We start from the raw sequence: 23,393 nt of genomic DNA, 5'->3' as shown, positions 1-23,393 counted from the left end.
CCACAAATATCCCACATGGAGTGCTGGGGAGAACTGATTCCTTGTGGTATTATAGTCAATTAACCCCTTAAAGAATGCAAGCAAAAATGTCAAGTGGGATGTTATCCAGGCATAACGGACCAGCATTTACTTACTTGATGACACAACTGGATCAGAGATAGTTTTGGATGAGATTTTCCCATAACACAGTCTTCCAACTGCCCTACCTACAGTGTGCCCATAGTCCTCCTGCTTCATTCATATCCAAGCACCAATTGTACAGGTACTGCAGTAGTTAACATACCCTCTGGTCTTTGATAGGCTTTCTGCTATCTGAACAAGGGATTTTGCCCTGAAGTGAGTACAGATTACATGGAAGCTTTGCCATCCTGGTTAAGAAAATGTCCTTATAGTGTAGTGTTAGACCAGGATCTGGAAGACTAAGATTCAAATCCCTCCACTGCTGTGGAAGTTTGCTGGATGAACATGACCCAGTCGCAGACTCTTAACCTAACCGAACTCACGGGGATGTCGTGAAGGGAAAATAAAGGAGGAGAACCATGTTAGCCCTTTTGGGGTGAACGACAAGGTAGAAATGAAGTACAAACAAGCAAAAAGGTCATTGTGATAGAAAACATGAGTGGATGTCAAGGCAGGTAATCTTTAAATCCAAAACATCACTTTAGACCAGGGGTAGTCAAACTGCGGCCCTCCAGATGTCCATGGACTACAATTCCCAGGAGCCCCCTGCCAGCATTCACTGGCAGGGGGCTTCTGGGAATTGTAGTCCATGGACATCTGGAGGGCCGCAGTTTGACTACCCCTGCTTTAGACTGTTCTTGTAGCCAGACAATAGCAGTAACTGTATTAAATTATGATCACAGTTATGTATGCAGAACACCTTGTGCCAAATCCAGAGTTAATAGGGTTAAAACCAGGGACACAACTTGGCACCATCTATTTCTTTGCATTTCTCACTGCCTTGTTAGTAATTACTGCACCTGTTGGACTTTAAATTCAGTAACTAAAATATACTATTTGTCTAAGAATACCCCACAGGGCACGGCATACCTTGCCAATGACCAAGGATGGTATCTCTATTGATTGAGAACTTACGAAACACAGAAACCACAAGAGTGCTTAAGTGGTCTCATATATCTGGGAAGTAAGATATATCAGACATCTAATGGGCTTTGAATTTAAATAAACTTGCACAGGAAATTGAGCTGAACTGGATATTCCAGAGCTAAGTCTCCAACAAGAGGAGAAAAAAAATAACCTGAGGCTAAGTCTTAAAGGAAACAGGGGAGACATAAAGGCAAGGGCTGAGAGCAATTAATTGTTGAATATATTCGATTGCTAATGGGGAAAAAAGGATATATAAGCACAAGATGATGTAGCCTTGGGCAAAATATAATACATCAGGCTGAAGGGCAGTTCTTACTTATTTGATCCATAAAAGGTTAAGGCTTTAGGGAATATCTATACCACAGAACAACTGGTTTAACAATAATAGCTTCTTCCTTATAGGGGAGCTTGGGGATTGTCCCGGGATGGATGGGGTGGGGAGACCCAAATATCACTACCAAATAATGGCAGTTCAGCAAACAACAATTTGTTGTCTCTGTTTTTTAATTCTTTTAAAACAATGTCCCAACGATGTATGTTTAGGTTGGGGGTTGATTTTAATGATTTTATAATTCTATCATGCATGCACTGTTACCTGCATTGGTGGACCTTATGAATGTAGAAAGACAGAATACACGTTTTGAAAATAAATCCCATAATTCATTTGGAGAAGCAATACCAGTTAAAGTGAGACAAAACTGAGGTGTATCTTTTAAGGCACACGAAAGAATTGCGATTGCTCCTACTTTTCTTATAAAAGAGTTTATTTTAACATTGTTATAAAAAAGAGCCTCTTGTGGCGCAGAGTGGTAAGGCAGCCGCCTGAAAGCTTTGCCCATGAGGTTGGGAGTTCAATCCCAGCAGCCGGCTCAAGGTTGACTCAGCCTTCCATCCTTCCGAGGTCGGTAAAATGAGTACCCAGCTTGCTGGGGGGTAAACGGTAATGACTGGGGAAGGCACTGGCAAACCACCCCGTATTGAGTCTGCCATGAAAACGCTGGAGGGCGTCACCCCAAGGGTCAGACATGACTCGGTGCTTGCACAGGGGATACCTTTACCTTTACCTAAAAATGGATAATTAAAAATTCTTACATGCGGTCTATTTTTCCCGAACACACGAAGATTTCAGTATTTACAAACTGTACCGTAAAGCTGAACTTCCATTTTTAATAACAATCTTATTTTTAATAACAATCCTGGCCATGGTGAGCTATTTTATTCAGCTTACAAATAAGAAACCCACTGCAAAAATCTCACTGGGTAGCCCTTGGCCATGCTGCATTTCAGGATTCTCCAACCAAAATTGAGATTAATTTTGCGACCACGTGTACGTTGAGACTGTTCCCCAGCAGACGATAACGCTGTTTCATGGTTATGTTGCCCGGAAAATCTAAAACAAACACAACTCAGTCAAATAGCAAACAAAACAAAATGGGGGGGAAAAAACCCTAGCCTATACCTTATCACAGGAAATCCAAATGCAGTTGCTGTTTTTTATTTGCATACATGTAAGCATTCTGTTCTCTTGGTCAGCTCCAGACCATACTGCACATTAGCAAATACTCTTCTGAGTTCATGCATTTCATGGTGTGGCTAGGCCACTTAAGACTGGCCAAGCTACACTAAAATGTAGAACACTCCTTCAATTGTCCATCATTCTCTGTGTTTTGGCAAACAATGTCACTGCCTTTGTTTGAATAAAATAGACAGAAAATTATTCTGTGTCTTGAGGGCTACTCTTCACTCAATGCTCTGAAAGACCTGTCTGCAGACAGATTCTGTACAGTAAAAATCTTCACATGCTGTTTTTAACTATGCCTCTGAGCTAACTGCCTCAGCGTTTCTTCCTTTTCCCTTGCTCTATGACCTGTGTGTGTGTGTGGGGGGGGGAGGGGGATCTTTCTAAATAATCTGATCTCATCCTTTTGAAAGCAAGCCACAGGTGCAAGTACATCCTGGTCAATCCTAATGATGTTGTTTCAGCAATCTTAGGAGGCCTATTAACATTGACTACGATAAAACAATTAGGATAGTTTATTGCTCCATATAATAACTGCACATGCCACATTCAAAAGGAGGAAGCACTAATAAATCCATTCCTAATACCCAAAGAGAATATGAACTGTGATTATGGGCCACTTACATGCATTTTAAAAAGTATTGTACGGTGGCCAGAGATTTACAGCTACCTAAACTATCATTGCCGTTTTTCCATGCTGAATTACGATTTAAAATAACCGGCACAAACACACAAAACCTGAAGATCACCAGAATTAATGTGCTAGCTTTGCTTTGTTGGGTGGTGGGATAGAAATGCTTTGAATACGTAAAGGTTATATGGTTTCTTTTTTCATAGCCACCAGAAATCCCTTGGCTTTTCCACCTATGCTATAAAACGTACCAAATTCAGGAGGAAATCCATGAAGGTTTGCTATTTCCCTTGGAGTGAAGTACCGCAGTTTGAGGGTTGACAACTTGCTAAGCTTCTCTTCTTCAGACGAATTCTCAAAGGATTTAAATACCGATTCAAGCTGTGGAAAATGTGCAAGATGACTGTTCAATATGTACAATTATCACCCCTTCCAGTAACAAGGAAACATGAGGGGAGTCTACTAGTAACTGTCAAAACGGGGCAAGTTGTATGCAAAGCCAGAGTTAAAAAATATTTGGGGTTGTGTGCGGTGGTGTCTGAATCGGCCGTTCCAGGCTAAGGCAGCCAGCACCACGCCATGGGGGGAGGGGAGAGGAGGCATGGGCGCTATTGTGTAACTCGGCGCACACACGCAGGCAAGCCTGTGTGTGCGCGCTGAGTTATGCACATAAATCAAAACTTGCAGGGAAATCATGATTTTTTGCAGCTGATATAGTACTATGATTGATAAGTCAAGCAGAGGATAGGCTTAGAAGCAAAGATTCAGAAGCACTCTGACTTTTTCAGACTCTGGGGCAAGCATGGTTACACTGCCACATGGCCCTAGTCTGTGACCTCTTTGCTTTGGAATCCTTCAAATTAGAGTTCCAGGCATGGCCTGGCAAACAGCGGGAGATGGGGAGACATGGACTTACAGTTGAGGAGGGGGGGCCACTGTGTTAACCCAGAAGGGTCATTGTTGAGCTGAGACAGTGGCAGTGATACTACTAGCATTTGCCCCAAACTCTATGGTTTAACCATAGAGGTTTGGATGAACACTAGAGCATCATCCAACATGATTATATCACTTCCCAGTTGCACTAGAAGCAGTCATGTGACTGGGAACACCAGCTAGGCCTGCCCGGTTTCTGCCATGGAATTTCCTCCTGCTGCCCAGCCAATTAGAGGCTGCAACAATGGTGGGAGGTCTCCAGCAGACAGCCCTCTATTAAGGAGAGTGATACTAAATACAGATATCAAACAGGAACATAGCCAAGCTTGGGCTAAGAGTCCTCATTTCATAGCAAATGTCACAGCCATCTCTTTGTTAAGATACGAGAAACCTAGCCGTTAACAAGCAGGGCTGGTGTTTAAAGGGGTAGTTATGAACACACATAAAGGGATTTAAAGGAAAGTACAGTCCGTGGCTCCTGGAAATATTGCCAGAGAGCCAGTAGACTCCATTTCAAAATTAATAGGCCATGTAGAATGGGGTATTATGCTGGGTCCCTGAAGGTTCAGCTTGAAAACCATTATGTTTATGGAAGTCTTGACTGGATCAATATTAGGCCTGTCAAGAAAGCCGAGGCATGAAAATGTTCTCTGAATTCAGTCTTTGTGCCTGAAAAGGCTGCCACTGGCCAGTCTTACAAGACGACAATCATGCCCTTAAAACTACGGCAACAGGCGATGTGATCAGAGCCAGAAACTATCCTCCCTCCGGCCTGTGTGCCACTGCTAACAGACCTTTCACCCAAGATGTTGGGGAGATAGCATTTGTTGAAATTAGTAACCTCTTTTTACAACTGCGGAAGATTAACTATCACTGGGTGGTTCTCTTTAAGTTAATAATTTTTCACAAAGGCCAAGCACTGTCTATTTCTGATGAGGGCTAGTTGATTGTTCAACAATTTCAGGCCACTAAAAACCACAGAGGACGTCAAAGGCAATGCTTTTCACTTGCTTTGTAAGCCCCATGCTGGGGCCACCACAGGCCAGGTGTGACAAGATGGTACTTTACACACGTAACACAAAAACAACACTGTATAACTGATCTCCGGTCTATTTTGACTGTATTGCACTGCAATGCTAAAACCACTTTCCTGAGAGTAAGCCCCCCTGGAAGAGACCTGAATGGAATTCTGAACAGACCTGCTTGGGATTGCACTGTTGGTTATTCATATGTGATGTGATTTCATTCTGTGCATTTCCCCCCTCTCAATGTAATAATGATTCATATTTCTGCTCCTGCACACAGGCACACCATCAGATATAGGCTGATCCTTTGTTCAGCTATGAAAGCTTTTTTTATGGAAAACATGTTCTCTTCATACACCCTGGCTAACCGAGGTCTCACTATTCTGTACACAGAGCTGGAAGTAAATTCCATGGAGCTTTGGGCCACCAGAATAAACACACACGCAGGTGTGCTCAGGATACCAACAACGCATGCCTTGAAAGGTAACCAAAATACGTACAAAACCACCGTACCTGAATATCCTCTGCTGTCTGCAGCACCGAGCCAGTTCCTTCTATATACTTCCCATACCTTAAGAAACAAAATCAAGTTAAAGCTATACACCGATATTCTTCTGAGATTTCCTGTATCACCGAGTGCAGAGGTTAAAACAACAGTGCTCACAAATGGCTTGCTAAAAGAATTGACACAGAAGATTCTTATTTAATGAGACCAGTTTGGGGACTGCGAGATTGCCCTGTGTGGCCCAATTTCCCCCCTCCGATTAAAACAAAATAAAAAAATGGCCAGTCTGGAATAGAGAAATAGGTCAAGTGTACCCATGTAGCCAGGGATTTCTGCAGCTGCTGCCTTTCTTCATATTCAGAGTTTTCTTTAACCCAAGTGTCCAACGAGCTTTGAAAGCAGATTGCTAAACCAAAACCCATTTAGAGAAGGGAGGGCGCTGTGTGGATTCTCTCTTGTGAATTCCCTCTGCCAAATCACAATGAACTGCCCTTCACTCACATCAACATTTCCACTCATTTCACACTCATAGTACAGGTTCTCAGAAGTACCATACGGAGCCCCATCACATACAGGAGGAGCGAAATTGCTGCAGAAAACCAAATTCACCGGCATTCAGAAATAATCATTAAGCAAAGGCCACATTTTCATTTCAAAGTGCACGGAGTTGATGAACTCAACCAGATTTTTACAGAAGTTGTTTCAACTTAGTTGAATATGCTAATTTTTAAAAGGGCAGGATGGGAAAATATGCCGCCATAAATAATAAGAATCCAGTATTTTAAACACAACAGGATCCTTCTTCTGGAGCCAACGTGAGCCATTGTGTAAACACGTTTACTCCGCAGTCTCTCTCAGACTGTCATTTCACGCTAATTATAGGGGGGGATCCAGAATCCAAGAAACAGGCTCTGTTTGCTTGATTACTGTTGTACAAAATATAGGCTGGAGAGAGAGATGTTGTGGGTAAAGATAGAGGAATGCAATGACTAAAAACAAAATAACAGAATAACATTTTAAGGAAGGGGAAAGAAAGAAAGGACATAGCTGGGTGGTGGGCTAAAAGGCCTTTTCCACAGTGAACCATTAGTAAGCTGTTTCCTTGGTAACACGGAGGAACAAAATGCTCAGATCCCAAGGACAGAAGGCTAACAGGGTGGCCCAGGTCAGCTGGAGAGAGACAAAGGGGAATAAAACCCATAGAATTCAAAGCAGATTTGGAGATTGGGATAAAAGGAACAGGGAAGAAGGTGGCTGGAAGGGGCTGGGTTATAAGGCCTCAAACTGGATTAACCAGAATCTGCAGGACTTTGTACTAAAGAACTGGAGACCAGAATATGTGGGAAAGGATGGATTAATAGTGAAAGACTAACCTGCATGGTGGAATTTGTATTCCCCCAGCAGTGCATTGGAAGACAAAATGAGCCTGTGACTAAGGCAATTTCCTTAGGGCACGGAAGGACAATCTGATCGTTTACACATGTGCAGATGCGATGATGTAGAGTAGCTTGTGCCACAGTTGTGCAGGAATATACGATGCCATTTTTGATTTCTAGCACTTTGACGCCTCAAATTAAGAGAACAGGCAGTATTAATGAGGACTAGAGACACAACTCAATGGCAATTAAGAGAGCAAGCCACAGAATCTATGCTTCTGCTCAGGTTATGTGTGCCTCTTTGAAAGCCACTCTGCATGCAGCGGTAGTCCTGTTCCAGGATCTTCTTACAAGCTATTATTATATTAAGTCAGGAAGCTTGCAGTTAATGTGTTCCAGAAAAGTTTGGCTTACTGATTTTTTTTTTAACGTTTCCCACTTTTAAGAAAACTGATGCTCAGCTAACACTCTCCCCGCCCCCGCCGTATTCTCTCGGAGAAGCTTACCCTTTTGTGAAGCACGTAGATCTCCTGCAAGTGGGTGTCACAATGTCTAGCAGGAAAGCATAACGCAATAAGGAATTGGGTGGCAGGAAATACTGACTCTGTCCTTCTCCGTCTTCCTCGAGGAAATCTTTTAACATTTGCACAGAAACATCATTGTCCCTTTGCTGCTTCTTTTCTAGCTCTTCAGCTGTTTCGAGCTTAAAGAGGAAATCTTCCTTCCGTCGGCACGGCTGCCTGGCCTCCTTGAAACTAGAGGCTGTGCCGTTTGCAGGGACTGACAGTCCACTTGCTTCCAGCCCAGTCGCATCTCTGGATATCCCTGAGGCCACTGGCTCCAAGCTTGGGAAGACAGTCAACATCTAACAAAAATGTGCAAACAAAATTTAGAGAGCTCTACTAATTAAACAGCCGTGTAGAGCTGTTCCCGGTAAAATGTTACTTCATCTCCACCCGCCCCGCCCAAATAAGCCACATATATTATTTATTTAACGTCCTAGAATCATTACTTTTGGATAGAGTTGATTGGCTCCCGAGTCCATTCCACTAATAGTAGAACACAAGGCGCCTTCCTGCAATGGAACATACACCCATCCCTCTTCCACTGGAAGAGGGTCTTTTGAACATTACTATTCTAATCTGGATGTTATCTGCTGTTGGCCCAGTTCCAAGGAAAGCGATATGAGGACAGAGGTTTCATACAGCGAATTCCATTCGTTAATGAGCTGCCTTGAAAGTGATCTGGCCATTTCACACACACACTTTCTCACCATGTGATCTTCCTTGAACTTTTTTGGAGAACATTCTAACATTGCTGAAAGCTGAGTGTGCAGTTACCATGGCTTGTTTCATAAACTTTCAGGAACCATGCAACACATGAGAAAACAATTCCTTCTTTGGATTTACACAATTGTGTGTGTGTGTGTGTGTGTGTTAAACAGTATACGTTATTGACATGATGAAGGCCTTATGGGTCAAAACATGTATGGTCATTGGATATAGTAATCTGTTATGTAAGTGAAGCCATCTTTTTTTGCATGTGAAATTACTACAGCTTATGTAAACTCATTCTGATGTTCTGTGTAGTCAGGTATTCAGACCTTATGTTTTTAATCTTCGCTATTGGGTACAATATATAACAAATATATTTTTTGAAAATTTATTTGAGTTAGCTTGACCCTTGCAGCATTATTGATTAATTTGCCTTTCCTTTTTTTGCCACAACTCTTTTAAGCCAGGGGCAGTTCTGTCCCAATGAAATCAGTGAGACTAAGTTGGTTTCAGTGTCATATTGAATGGATTGGACATCGCAGAAACAAAATCCTCAATAATCTACTCACCAACCAATTCATGGTTGAAGTACTTTTCTTTCCATGTACAATTGGCTTATATATTGGCATGATGATGATAATAAAAGCAGTAATAGTAAGTTTTATACCCCACATTTCTTTCTTAAGGATTCCCAAAGCAGCTTACAATCACAAACCCTTCTTTTCTCCCCAGAAGAGGCACCCTAAAAGGTAGGTGAGGATGAAAGAGTTCTGGGAGAAGGTCACCAAGGAGGCTTCATGTGGGGATGTAAGGAATCAAACCTGGTTCTCCAGATGAGTCCACCGCTCTTTAATCACCACGCCATGCTGAGAGTTCTAACTGGTAGCACTGTAGGCTCCAGTTAGCCAAGAGCAGAGCCCTTACTGCTGTAGCCTCAAGCCTGTAGCCTCAAGCTTTGCCAATTGAAAAGAGGCTGGAGTTATTGTTGTGTTTTTTTGTCACTTTCCTTAACTCTTTTTGGATTTCACCTCTGGTTCATTAATCTTTCTGGGTGCTTTACTGCCTACTTGTTATGCCATTTGATTTTACAGTTTAATTTTGGTTCTGTTTTGGCTATGCTGCCTATTTTTTTCCATATGCTGCTTTAAGCCTTTTGCAAAAGTGTCCTGGGAATGTTTTAAATAAATAGATACTTGTGGTCAGTCCAGAAAAGCAGCCTCACCTTGTCCGGCACGCGAAAGGGAAGGGACTCCGACTGAAGCCGCGCAATCAAGAAGTACCGCAGCCTGGAGTTCGGAATGCCAAGCTGGAAGCAGAAGCCCAGTGAGTAACGAAGGCATGCAGGAAAAATACCGACATTGTCTCAACACAACCTTTTATTATAATGACATCTGAGTAGGGCATGTCCCTGGGCCCACTGCTGTCATTTTTTAACTTAGCTTGCAGAGATACCACAATCAAAAGAAAAAAAAATACATGTTAACATATTCAGAGTACAAATTTAAACCAGGGCTCTGATCTCACTGGGCAGAGTTGCATCAGTTTGGAGTCAGGGCCCTCTCCTGGCTCTGGTCCAGGCCAGTTTTATTTATTGAAGTTTTGGAAATATGAGAGTGTTTCACAAGGCAATCCTCTCCCCACAACAGACACACTGTGAGGTGGGTGAGGCTGAGAGAGCCCTGATATTCCTGCTCAGTCAGAACAGCTTTATCAGTGCCGTGGTGAGCCCAAGGTCACCCAGCTGGTTGCATGTGGGGGAGCGCAGATTCAAACCCGGCTCGCCAGATTAGAAGCCCACACTCCTAACCACTACACAAAGCTGCCTCCTAACCATTACACCAAGGATTGGCTTGTCAGTCTTGCAGTTCTTTCCAAAACCTGATGTTCTTATTATTTTGTGAGTGTGGTTAGATCATATTTTGATGCCAGCAGACTTGCTCTACATTAGTGCCAAAGCCTTTATGATACTTGATAGCCCACATGACCAACTTTTCTATCTCCAGAAAAGAAATGCTAAACTCTATTTCAGGTGAGCAAGCTATGCTCAAGAAACCATGGTTAGATCAGCTTTGACTGCAAGAAGCAACAGGAGACATAACACAATCTAACCTAAAACACGTGTGCATTTGCAATAAAAGTTTGGGTTTGACTTTTCTTTTTGCTTTAAACAGTGTCATTACTCACACAAGTTGGGGACAAAAGAAACTCTTGATATGTAAATCCACACTTTCCTAGTGTTTGTATGAGTTCATCTCTGGGAAGACAAAACAAAATGAAACGGAGGACTTCAGCAGGATAGGCAGTTGTCTGAAGCAATCCTGAACATAATGTGTTTGCTAGAAAACTGTTTAAAAAGCTTGAATTTACAAATTATATACCTCAAAAGCATGTAATTGGGTATTTCCTGCATTCTGCAGGGAGTTGGACTAGACGACCCTGGAGGTACCTTCCAAATCTATGATTCTACGGCTCCATCTTACTATTTCTGTTTATAACAAAGTTTGAGTCCAGGGGCACTTTAAGACCAACACAATTTTATTCATGGTGTAAGCTTTGTTGGTCTTAAAGGTGCATTGTACTCAATCATTGTTCTACTGCTTTAGGACAACGTGGCTACCCACCATTTCTCTTTCGATTCCAGTTATATTACAAGATGGTTTGCCATTTCCAACCTTCTCACCATGACCTCCTAGTGGTCCTTTGAGGAATTACCACCCAAATCCTTGGAGGTCTCCCAGCCAAATACTAGCCAGGGTTGACCCTGCTTAGCTTCTGAGATCTGATGGCCTCAGGCTTGCCTGGGCTATCCAGATCAAGGCTATGTTGACAGCGGCATAGAAGAAGAAGAAGAGTTGGTTCTTATATGCCGCTTTTCCCTACCCGAAGGAGGCTCAAAGCGGCTTCCAGTCGCCTTCCCATTCTTCTCCCCACAACAGACACCCAATGAGAGAGGTGAGGCTGAGAGAGACCTGATATCACTGCTCGGTCAGAACAGTTTTATCAGTGCTGTGGCGAGCCCAAGGTCACCCAGCTGGTTGCATGTGGGGGAGCGCAGAATCGAACCCGGCATGCCAGATTAGAAGTCCGCACTCCTAACCACTACACCATACTGGCTCATACTGGCTATGAGTTTATGATAAGAACAAACCAGGAATCCTCAGATTCATGAACTCAATTGCCCTGTGCATGGCATGGAGAAGGGGATACTGGGAAAAATGAAAAAAAACGCATCCCCACCCTTGCCTACAAACCAAATTTCTAAATTAGTCATTTGCCACGTATCAGTGGAATGTGCAAGCCTGAAGAGTTCCTGGCTCATGTTCATGATGAACCATCTGGGGTTTGTCCATGAAGGAAGCCATTGCCTTATTGCTCCTGCAGGCCAGTGAACACCATGGGAAGGAAAGGAGGATTCTGTAGCAGGAGGGGTAATATGCAAACATCTCCCTACTCTCCTCCACAGATGGAAAAGCCTTTCTGCCACAGGAGATGCCATTGCACCAACAGAATGGCACCTTAGAAACCAAGGCTTTCAATTTCACAGCTGTTCTATTGTATGGGCCTCATCATGCAATGGCAACATACATGATTTAAAGCTATTTTTCCCACTGTAACCATCTTTTCTTTCCCACATTTGTAGAGTGACTTTTCCCATCATTCTTTCCGCCTCCTGCCAACTGACAGACTCCATCATACCTGGCTGTAGATGTTTCAAAGCCTTTGACGTTTTCTAAGAGTACATATTTCGGTAGTCTTGTAAGCCTGCAAATCCATTTGTTTGGATGATAGTTAGAAAGCAAGAATTACTGGAACAAAATAAGTCACCACATTCAGTCATCCAGCCATACTGTGAGTGCACACGCATCTGTTCCCATTTAACAAAAAACAAAACCTTCTCAACATTCCTAGAACCAAGAGATACAGGTAAGCAGCTATGAAGAATTCAGCCTTGCGATAAGTATATAGAATTAAAGGACAAAAGGGCTGCCGTTATGTATCTACAAGTAATGGCCAGACCCCAGAAATCCCTCTCACGTGCATCACACCCCTCACAGATCCTGCTTTAGGATGCTTAGGGCTGATCCTGCGTTGAGCAGGGGGTTGGACTAGATGGCCTGCATGGCCCCTTCCAACTCTATGATTCTATAATTCTATCCTCCTGAAGTCTTTATCTGAGAGTTCAAATGCCTTGCTCTTATGGCATCCTTTCTAAGCAATCAAACCTCTTCAGGACCACTCTTTGCAGCAGAATATTAAGAACATAAGAGAATCCAAGTTGGATCAGGCCAATGGCCCACCCAGTCCATCACTCTTTTCACACCGTGGCCCAAACCCAGGTGTCCTCAGGAGGTCCACAAGCAAGGCCAGAACTCCAGAAGCACTTCCACTGTTGCCCTCCCCCCCAGCAAGAAAAATACAGAACATTACTGCCTCAGACATTGCGTTCCAGAAATAGCGATTCTGAGGTACACGGATGACTGAGATTGTAAACTTGCACAATGTCCTATCAGTAAATTATCATCATTAATGTTATTGCAGCTAAGAGGGAGTAACATTCTCTTTGCTGAATCCTACAGCTAACATTCCGTCACATGTCAATTGCTTCTACAGCCAAGCTTGGTTATTTGCAGACGTGCAAAAGAATGCAGAAGCATTATCTTGGCAAAACACAACCCCAAGAGAGTTGGGGCCATCCTGAAGCAGCTCTTTGGAATGAAATTCATTACAGAGGTCCTGCTTCCATCAGGCATGTGACCCAGGGAGATTAGGCATGTTTTTCTGGTGCTTTCAGATAAAATTCCCTAAGCTAGACAGTTCTTCCTTCTGAGTGAAGGGAGAAAAAAAAATCCTTGCGGTGCCTTGTGCTGTGTTGGAGAAAGTTATTATATTACACCAGCCATCCAAGAATGCATGCTTCTGTACCAGACAGTCTTGGCAGAAAACAGCAGCAGAACAAGAACTGTTCCCTCTCTGAATACCTTTGTTACTTCATTTCTAAAATTGAGATGTTACAAAAACATACATATACTTGGGGCCAAGGAATAAATTCAGGAATACAATGGGTGCCAGATTAGGGAGGTGGAGCGGAAGAACTCTGTGGAAGGCCTCCCCCTCTCACGCAGCAGGGATCTGCAGCCTCTGAGCCTCAGAGGGAAGTGGAAGGAGGAGGGGGTGGTCAGGGGTGGGGGGTGGAAGGCGATTGGCTGGCTGCTGGACAGACAGGCAAGCCAGTTGGAGGAGGAGGCACTCAGGAGCGGGACAGCCACTGTGGGTGGGTGTTAAGTGCCATGAGACATGCTTCTCCTTCAAGGCCTTACTAGATATACTAAGTGGAACAGATTAAAAAACTGCAGAAGTTCTGAAAATTTGTGATGGCTGAAACCCTATGTACTTTTAATCTGGAATAAGATTAATTAAAATGAGATTCATTCGACTACGTAATGTCAGAAACAAACAAGTTCCCTAAATGGGCTTGAGAATTCAATCCCACCAGTTTCTATGCTGGCAAATCAGGGCCTATTCATGTGGCTGCCTGGGTGCTTATGAAAAGCAGGGAAAGTTTGCGCAGAAAAAGTCCCAACTGAAGGTGAGCCACTTGTGTGCGTCTGGAGATATCATTTTTCAGTCCAGTTTATTTGCTGAAAACTATTACAAAAACCATTATAACATCCTGCATGCCAACGTTTTATCCCATTGCAGCAATGATGTATCCCAAGGAAATTAGGGCTCATGGGGCATGTAGGAATCATTCCTTGTATTCATATCAGTTGATTTGTCACCCAAACAATGTTTTGTCCACATACTGCTGAGTGCAGTATAAAACAATGCTAAATGCCAACGCAAAATGACTACCAACTTGGACGAGGTTTTACTATCCACTCTGTAACACAATAGAACTGTATGAGTGCATGCTGCTATATCTAACTGTTATTGAGCTGGGAGTTTTCAAGAATGTGAAGTGGCGTGCCTAAATCTGGTGGTGGATGTTCACAACAATGCAGAGGGTGGGGGAGGGGCCCTCAAAATGCCACATCTTTGGAGCTAAGTCAATAGGCTGAACATGCAATATCACAACTTGATCAACTACTAATCTGTTTTTTTTTAATGAAACACCAGAATGGGCCAGAGATGAAAGCAACTCATGTCTTCTAATTCCTTGTCATTATTAATGTACAAAATGCCATCTTTGCTAGCACAGTTTGGTCTCTCTTTGAGACCACCCCCCAAACACAGCCGAGAGTGGTGGTGTTCATTCTGCGAATCTTGGAGAGTCACATTTGCCATTTCCCAGCAACCAAAAGAGCCACATGATGATAATCTCATTTGCCTGTTGTGTGCAGCATGAGTCTATTATAATAGGACACCCCACTTTTGCCTGTTAATCTGAACCATGGCCAGGACTGTGCAAAGAGTCTGATGTGATGGCCATTTGGATACAATATAAATATCTCATTGCCCCCTGCAATATAGTAAAGAATTCTCTGAGAAGTTTCAGTTGTTACCTTGGAAGGATGTCAAGAATATAGAGGAAACTTCGAGTCCTGGGATCAGAAGTGTCACCCTGTCGGCCAATTCTGACAGAAAGGGATGAAAGCAATAAGTGAATGTTGGCATAACTTTCATTACACTGAAATCCTTGACTCAGATCTAGAAAAGCCTTCATACAAAGGTTTGGATCCCACTGGAAATTTCTGCAGAAGGAAGGACTTCTATTCATGGGTTGTGACTTCTCCATCTCCCAGCATAGCCCCAAATGCTGCTCCTGAAAGACAGGGGACCTCAGCCAATAGATATCTGGGAGGAGGGGAGAAATATGTCTGCTGTGGAAGTGGAGAACTGATTAAAGATAATAGGTCTAATAAAATGAATGGGAAATACAGAGATACTGAAGCTGTTCTAATACCCTTGCTTTGCCATAACATATGTGGTGCTGTATCTGTATTTAAACTAGTGGTGAAGCCCACCTTAAAAGTGAGCTGGTGGCCAGCACTCTGCCCCCCTATGCCAGCTCTTCCTTCAACCCCTGCCAGGAGTGATGAGGCAGGTCAGGTCTGCAGGCCCTCTGCGGAGAAGATGGCAAGTCTTCCCAGCCTGTGGGCAGCAAGGAGGCAGGGGACACCAGAGAGGTCTCCATGGAGGAGGTGGCCAGCCTTCATGGCCACTGCTGTCAGCGAGGAGCAGCACAGGTTGGTTGCACTGAGCCAAGCAGATTACCTCCTGTTGGCTCTCCTTGTATAGGTGAAGTGGGAGGAGGAGGGGAGAGGTGGAGAAGACCCTCTGATTGGCCCTCAGTAGGGAAGAGCCCTCCCAATGCAGGCCAATCAGAGGTCCCCCCAGTACTTCCTAATGGCACGCCAGCTCTTCTGAGTGGTACTAAGGGAATGGCCCTTCCCCCCCAAGGGCCAATCAGACGGCCAGCATGTCTCTGGAAGCACCCGTCACATTTTATGTGGTGTGATGTTATTCTCACATTACATTACCTCTTACATTTTGAAACAGTATGAATGCCAGTAGATCTGCAGTATATCATCCCTTGAACAATACTTTGTTCTAAGATGTATGTGAACTATCTTTTCTTTTTATTTTAAAACAGAAGCAGGGCATTGGAAACCAGTACCTTGTGAAAGGTTGACAGGGAGGGCTCATCATGATCATATCAAATGATAATCTGTCAAATTCCTTTAGCGATATGCCCTGAATAAGAAAAAGACAAATGAGGCTTTTTCCTTTATGAACAGGATGGTGTCAATCCTTGCACTGCAGTTATTAATAATTTTGTTTGCATATTCCATTGCCCGCATCATCTTAGCTTTAACAGCCTTTGATTTCCAGGTACTTGTCTGTCATTTTCTAACACCCACAATGTTACTTACTGTCTGCAGATTTGCACTCATTCATCAGTCTTGCAACGTACTGATGCCAGCCGTAATGTACCTCTCTTGGGGTTTTATTCACAGATCACTTATCAGAGAATAGAAGCCACTCCCAAAGTTTTCAAAAGGATTAACTGGGGAAGCCATTAAAAAATGGAAAACGTTTCCGAGCAGTGGTAGATTCCTAATTTGTTCTGTGGACCAGGTTAAAAAAGGGTGGATAGCAAGCAATGGGCCATACCCAGATGTACATACAAACCTCTGTCTGTAGTAGACACAAATACGTTTTATCTCATACTTCACCATTTCTTCATGCCCACCCTTCCACTCGTGGACTTGATCATGGTTAAAATCCTTCCGAGTTTGGAAAACCTTTAATCAAACTCTCATTTAGGGTTGTCAGCCTCCAGGTGGCACTCAGAGATCTCCCACTATCACAATTCGTCTCTAGATGAACATAATCAGTTCTCCTGAAGAAAATGACATTATGCCCTGCTGAGGTCTCTCCCCTCCACAAACCCCACCCTCCCCATACTTCACATTCCAAATCTCTAGATATTTCTCAGCTCACAGCTGGTAACCCTACTCTCATTTGACATGATGTCTGAATGCAGGTATGACACCCTCCTTCACAGGATTTCCTTTTATCTATTTCTTTGCTAAGCAGTTCCTTTTGCTTATACTTCTTTTTTTTCCTCTTCTGGCTGCCACACTCAGTTGTTTGAATATATATAAGCTGATCAAGAGGAGAGTCTAAAATCCTTCATATGACCTGTTCTGAAAATGGTGCATGATGGTAGTTCACCTGGTAGTTCACACCATGTTTGTACTATATTTTAGTTCTGTTTATTCTTTCCTTCTGTTACACCAATAAAGGCTTTGTTGTTGAGTTGTAAATGGTAGTTCAAAGTAACAAACTGTTTTCTTTAATTTTGAGTGTAGCTGGATTCAGTTCTAGGTCTTATGAGGTGAACAGACAACAGGAATGAGGTAACTTTATATACAAATAAATACCAGATAATTTATCACAAACCAGTAACTGTTTACGTTATGCGGAAACCTTTGGAGAGAGATTTTTGTCAGTCTTTCATAAACAAGCTAGCATGAGTTTCTTTGCCTAACAGACACTAAAGTGGATGAAGGCACAAACCTTTAAACAAGGGTTGTTGCTAAGTTAACTTCATGCATTGTACAACCCTTAGCTATCTTTCCCCAACCCATTAGTTCAATTTCCTCCTTTAGTCCTTCCCTGGCCATAAAACCCAGGTTTCTGGACAAACCGGACTTTTGTTTCTGCCCCACAAACTGGAATGGCAAACCATGGCTTCATCAAAGTTAAAATCCTCCAAATGGTCCGTGCACCTACATTTGAACATCACAGCAAACTGGCACATGGCAAAACACTCTGAAAATTCCCCCACAGCTTCAAAAGAGGCTTGCTATGCCCACCGTTCAAAAAACACAACGTTAAAAAAAAATCCTACAAGTCATTTATTTATTATGTTCCTAACATGAAGTTCATTTCATAGTATATAATTATTGAAAACTTCAGCCTGCATTCTCACTACGTAAGCCCTTGTGCTCACAGATCAAGACACAAACATTGTGCAGGATGATTACTCACCTCAATCGTCTTGGGCCACAGTGGGGTGGTGGGAAAGTTGTGCTTGTAAACTTCATTTGCCACTGTGTTCACATCAACAGCTGCAACAACATCTGCAGGTATACCACTTGCTACAATTCCAAGGGGAACATCATGTTGAAAAAGTCTGCTGTGAAATTATACATGTCTGTCTGTCTGTCTGTCTGTCTGTCACATTTTGTTTCCAGGAAAGCCCTCGAAACCAATAGCACTAATCTAGATCTTAAAATAAAATTGCCCATTATCACTTTTCACTAACCTGTCCTTGAAAACAGCCATGTTCTTGCATTTGTAACAGCTGAAAAAAATAAAGTAAACCCCATTCCTCCCTACTTCCACATTCCCCCAGTCATCTACTTCAGTGCAAGGGCCTTGGGGCTGCTGAGGTCACGATGATACCAGAAATCAGGCTGGCGTTTAATTACCTACGACAGGCTTCATTCCCTTGAAACTGACAGTAATTCTCTGGAAGATAGTTCTGCTTATCAATCAGTTGTCTCAGCAGAATCAGGAAAATTGTCCTTGAACCTGAGTCACTTCACACAGCAATCCTAGGTCAAGTTGCACCCTTGACTAGGAAGACTGTCACTCTGTTTAGGACAGCTCTGTTATGTAGGGGGGTGTGGTGCCCTCTGGAATGTCTGCAGAAAGAGCAGCACAGTAAACTTCGGGTTGAACAAGTTCCCTCTCGGACTTCCAAACCACTTGCAGGGACAGGCAGATACAGTGGCACAGTATTCAGAATCTACCACTTTTATAGTCCCCACTCCATAGGTTCAAAATACTGCAGACATTGCCTTGTAATCCTTACAGCAAACTTGCAAGGGAAATTAATGAGGGGAAGGGGGCATGAGAGACAGTGGCTTGCTTATAAATAACCTATGGAGAGGTGAGATTCGAATCAGACACTTTTATCTATCTCCCAATTATTACTCCACCCTTCTTCCAAAGTGCACACCTGATTAGGCCTCCCCTCTCCTTTGATGGAGTCAGTGAAGCAGTAGGTGCAAACTTAAATGGACTCCGGGGAATGGTAGAGGACAGGAAGGCTTGGAGGATCATTGTCCATGGGGTCGCGATGGGTCAGACACAACTTCGCACCTAACAACAACTCCTTTGTATCCTTCCAACACCACCCAGACAGGTGTCCCAATCTGAGAAAGGATGACTTGCCCAAAGGTCACCCAACAAGAGGATACCAGTGACCTTGCAAATCCAGAACCCTTACTGAACTATTAACTTGAAGTCAGCAGGCAATTCAATTGAATAAACATTTTAAATGAAATGTCTGCTTTAAGAAATATTTGTAAAAAAATTTTAAAAATTGCTTCACTCTCCTAAAATTCCAAGATAAGACTGCCGGTCCCCAGGTGGGATCCCCTGGTCTTACAGCTCATTCCCAGGCAACAGAGATCAGTTTCCCTGGGAAAAATAGCAGCTTTGGAGGGCAGAATCCATAGCATTATGCTCCATTGAGTCCCTCCCCACCAATCCTGCCCACTCCTGGCTCCACCCCCAAAGCCTCCAGGTATTTCCCAACCCAGAGTTGGCAATCCAATTCTGAGAACTGTCCTTTGCACTACTGTTACTCACCTTGCCCTGCTACAAAGTTGACCAACACCTGAGATTACAAATCAGGTAAGTTAATACTGACATCTAGTGTAGGGTAATAAAGCAGCTTCAGTGGATCTGCTCACACCTGGTGCTCAGAACAGTTGTTGCAAGGCCATGGGGAACCCATCACAGGATATTCCCAGCATCTTTTAAAATCAAGTGACAGCTTCACACAGTTCCAATCCATATCAGGGTCATGCTAAGAGGAAGAGGGGATTTCAACAATGCCCTCCCCTGCATGTTTTGCAAACTGAAACCAGGACCCTATAACTGCTACAGGTCTTGGGGGATGGGAGTGGGAATTGGCAAAGATCTTTTTTTTTAATTATAAAGGGTTAATAACTGGGGGGGGCTGGTAAAACCAAGCATGAGAGAAAGAGTCCATTTCCATCTCTTCCTTCAGGAGCAAATAGACAAGTGATGTGAATTGAGCAGGGGGTTGGACTAGATGTCCTGCATGGTCCCTTTCAGCTCCATGATTCTAACAACTGCATAAGGGAAAGGACAGAAATTTGCATTTGTCCTGCTCAGATTCTAATGGCTATTATTCAACTGGATCTTGACCATTTCCCCAACATGTACCTTTAAAAAGTTTGAGTCCAGTGGCACCTTTAAAACCAACAAAGATTTATTTAAGGTCTATAAGCTTTCATATGTCTGCACACTTCCTCAGACACCTGGTATCTTTGTTGCTCTGAACCGTGCAGCTGGACTCAAATTTGTTCTGTTGCTTCCATCCAACATGGCTCCCCCCCCCCCCGCCCTTGAACCAACATGCTTATAAAACACCAGATTTGCCATGTCGCTCTTTCCCTAACAGACCAGTCAAGGGTTCTGTATCACATGCTTGAGCGATCACATGGGATATGTTGGCTGCCAGTAATGAATGTCACGTGGCGCTCGGTGGCAGGTATTACAGGGTGATCTTTCTGCCCAGCAAGGGCATTAAAAAAATAATTAAATGCCAGGCTCTAGCAAATTCCAGGGAGCGGAGAAACTGAAACCAGGTTCAACCAGATTGTGTCTGTTCGTTCAAAATAACTTCACTCTCACACAGGCTCTCCTGCCCCTGCCGAAAGCAAATATAAAGAGAATATTTTTGAATTTGGAGAGGGTATTAAAGTGGCTGACTGAACCATAAGAGGCAGCTCCATGCCAGCAATGAAATGGCAGAAGCTAGCCTATTAACATAAGGATGAGATTGCCATCTGAACAGGAATAGCAGGGGCTCATGGGAATTGTAGTCCATGGACATCTGGAGAGCCACAGTTTGGCCACCCCTGAGCTATAGTATGAGCCTCATCTCACATCCATCCCATCAAACTTTTAAATGGGATGTATCCTGAGTAAGTAGCTTGTGACCTCTGCCATCTGGTTGGATTCCGTTAAGGTAATTTAAAAGGACTTGTCTTTAAAAGGACCTGTCCCTCAAAACTATTCACTTCTAGCTTTCTTTACTTTCTAGAACAAACACTGCAAGGGAAACAGGGCCTGACATTTTGTTTGTAGAAAACTAAAGTGCTTGTGTTTTGAAATGATAAAAACATAGTCGAAGTTTTACAGTTTAAGTAAGAAAAGGTGCATTTCATGTTATTCCCTAGAATTAACCCTACCGACCATCTGAGCCTTTCCTAGGCAGCCGTGCCGCGGCCTGAGCCTCACGCAGGGCACAGCCCCTCCCCGGCGTGCTTAAACCCGGCCGCCGCCGCCAGGAGCCTCCCTCCCTCCCCTCCTTGTCCATGGCGGTGGCGTCTCCGCCCCTTTCCCGGAAGCGGCGAGGCGCCCGGGCGGCCGCAGCTCAGAGGCGGCCCGGCGACGGAGGGGGACGGTACCTCGCAGCGCCTGGTGCATCCCGCCGATGCCGCTGTACAGCTCCAGCACCCGGGCGCGCTCCATGGCGCCAGCAGGCCGCCTCCTCCGACAGCCGCGCCAAGCGACCCGCGCCGTGTTCCCGCCCGCGGCCCCAGGGCTCGGCGGGGCCAGAGGGACTCGCACGGGCCGCCGGAGCACAACCCGGCCTGGCCGGATTCCCCCTTTTACGCTCCAGTCAAAGGCCACAGCGCGCCTGACCGACCGCGGCCTTGGCTTTCGGCGCGGCCCTTTCTCCGAGGCCGGAGCGGGCAGGGCTTCCTCGCTCTGTCTCCCTTGCCAAAGCGCCCTTCAGCCCCGGCCACGCTGCGCCGCCGGCTTCGTGGCGCGCCTGGAGAGGTCCCCTCCGCGCCCAGGTGCCGCGGCGCGAACGGCTGCGCGGCAGAGAGTGAGGCGACAGGCGAGGCGTTCCCGTTCCTGGCCAGAGGGGGAGTCCCTCCTGCCCAGGGACTTTTGCCTTCCTTTCTCCCCATCTTTCGCTCAGATTTCGCCCGAAGATTTCTAAGGCAGGGGTAGTCAACCTGTGGTCCTCCAGATGTCCATGGACTACAATTCTCATGAGGCCCTGCCAGCAAATGCTGGCAGGGGCTCATGGGAATTGTAGTCCATGGACATCTGGAGGACCACAGGTTGACTACTCCTGTGGGACTCGGAAACTTGCTCCCACGAGCTGCACCTCCCCAACCAGACGGGGGATGTTTGCTCCCAACACGTTTGTGAAATGTGCACGTCCCAGTCCTAATAAAGCCCACATTAGTTACAGAGTCGGTTGAGTTTGTGCCCTTGCTGCCTTAAAAAAAGGGCCTCAACATGTGCATGTTAAAGTGCTTTTGAAAAGTTCTGACTGTTAGTCATCTCCCGATCTGCTTGGTTATTTCGCCTGCTGTTAAGAATTGTATTGTTAATTTATTTTAAAATGTCAAGGAAATCTCTGGGAAATGGAACTTGCTTTCAGAATAGAATACTTCATTGAAAAGTGAGTTGTAAGGCCTGTAAACAAGCAGATAAATTTAAGATCGAGCACTATGTTAATGCTTTTGGATGTTGTTTCCAAATAGCCCAGTTTGGCTACTTGCCAGTTTGTCAGCTTCCACTGCTCTTTGACTGTGCTGGGAAATGACCCCTTTTGCTAAACATCTCTACCTGCTGGGCAGCATGAAAGACCCTGGAATTAAGAACAATATGCTGACAGTAGATGCAACTGGAACGAGCGTTTTATTTTTACTGACCCTGCAGGAAACATGCCCTCCTGCCCAGCCATATGTACATTTATGGTAAATGACAGCAACAAATAGACCGATACAATGATTTCCCCAACCCGATCCCCGTATGATTATACAAGCATCAGCATCACTGTACTGCATGCAGTAGTGGTTGCTCGAGAATAAACTGCATAACACTAGCTTTTAATGAAGCTGGAGTATCAGCACACCCACTGTCTTCTGGGCAACGTAGCAAAATTCCCTGCTGCACACCAGCAAGAATAGTATCTCAGTTATTCTTAAATCCAATACAACCCCTCAAATATGCAGCATCATACCCCACCACCAAAAATATAAATTAGGTACCTTTATATAGGTATATTTATGATATATGCATACAGTTTTAGACATGAATTCATTGGCACCTTGGTGCCTGATGACCACCAGCCGGCTTAATGTCAAGTCTGATTGCTATTGGTTGAGCATCATGTATTAAAGGTGTGGTGAAGGAATCTGGGATCTTCTCAGTCTGGTGTGAACAGCATAGACAACTCTCCTCCACTGGTGGTCAGAAGCCCTTGCAATAAGGGGAAAGGGGCTGCCTAAAATCCTAAATGCATCCCACTTGCAATCACCCCTTAGGGTTGTATGGCCAACCGATGAAATCATACAGAAGTAATGCTTTTTCCAGGACGACATGGTTTCTTTAATGTCTTTTCTTACTTTTTAAAATGTAGAATGCAAATTCTTAACAGGGCAAGGAGGAAGGAAGTGAGTGGTGAAGCAGTTTTCATTTCCTTTGGTTTTGTACCAGCAAAGTTT

At 44.2% G+C, this 23,393-nt stretch overlaps 1 protein-coding gene across 3 annotated transcripts; it reads right to left on the bottom strand.

The window, feature by feature from the left end:
- Window positions 1-1,853: 1,853 nt before the first annotated feature.
- TRDMT1 (tRNA aspartic acid methyltransferase 1) lies at window positions 1,854-21,816 on the bottom strand. 3 transcript variants are annotated; one of them, XM_077302884.1, is made up of 11 exons: window positions 21,333-21,816; window positions 17,869-17,978; window positions 15,989-16,065; window positions 14,874-14,945; window positions 12,067-12,132; window positions 10,555-10,624; window positions 9,593-9,676; window positions 7,603-7,961; window positions 5,729-5,786; window positions 3,509-3,638; window positions 1,854-2,497 (listed from the first exon to the last, which is right to left on the bottom strand). In XM_077302884.1, exons 1-11 carry the CDS (start codon window positions 21,394-21,396, stop codon window positions 2,391-2,393), a joined length of 1,197 nt encoding a protein of 398 aa, XP_077158999.1. In that variant the 5' UTR covers window positions 21,397-21,816; the 3' UTR covers window positions 1,854-2,390. The 3 variants fall into 3 exon arrangements, with proteins under 3 accessions (XP_077158999.1, XP_077158998.1, XP_077159000.1); XM_077302883.1 differs by lacking the exon at window positions 21,333-21,816 and adding an exon at window positions 21,118-21,247; XM_077302885.1 differs by lacking the exon at window positions 15,989-16,065 and having other exon boundaries at window positions 21,333-21,813.
- Between the last annotated feature and the right edge of the window lie 1,577 nt (window positions 21,817-23,393).

Source organism: Paroedura picta, chromosome 11 (genome assembly GCF_049243985.1).
Source record: "Paroedura picta isolate Pp20150507F chromosome 11, Ppicta_v3.0, whole genome shotgun sequence".
Lineage (NCBI taxonomy): Eukaryota > Metazoa > Chordata > Lepidosauria > Squamata > Gekkonidae > Paroedura > Paroedura picta.
The sequence above is the reverse complement of the archived record's forward strand: the minus strand, read 5'-3'. Positions and strand labels throughout refer to the sequence as shown.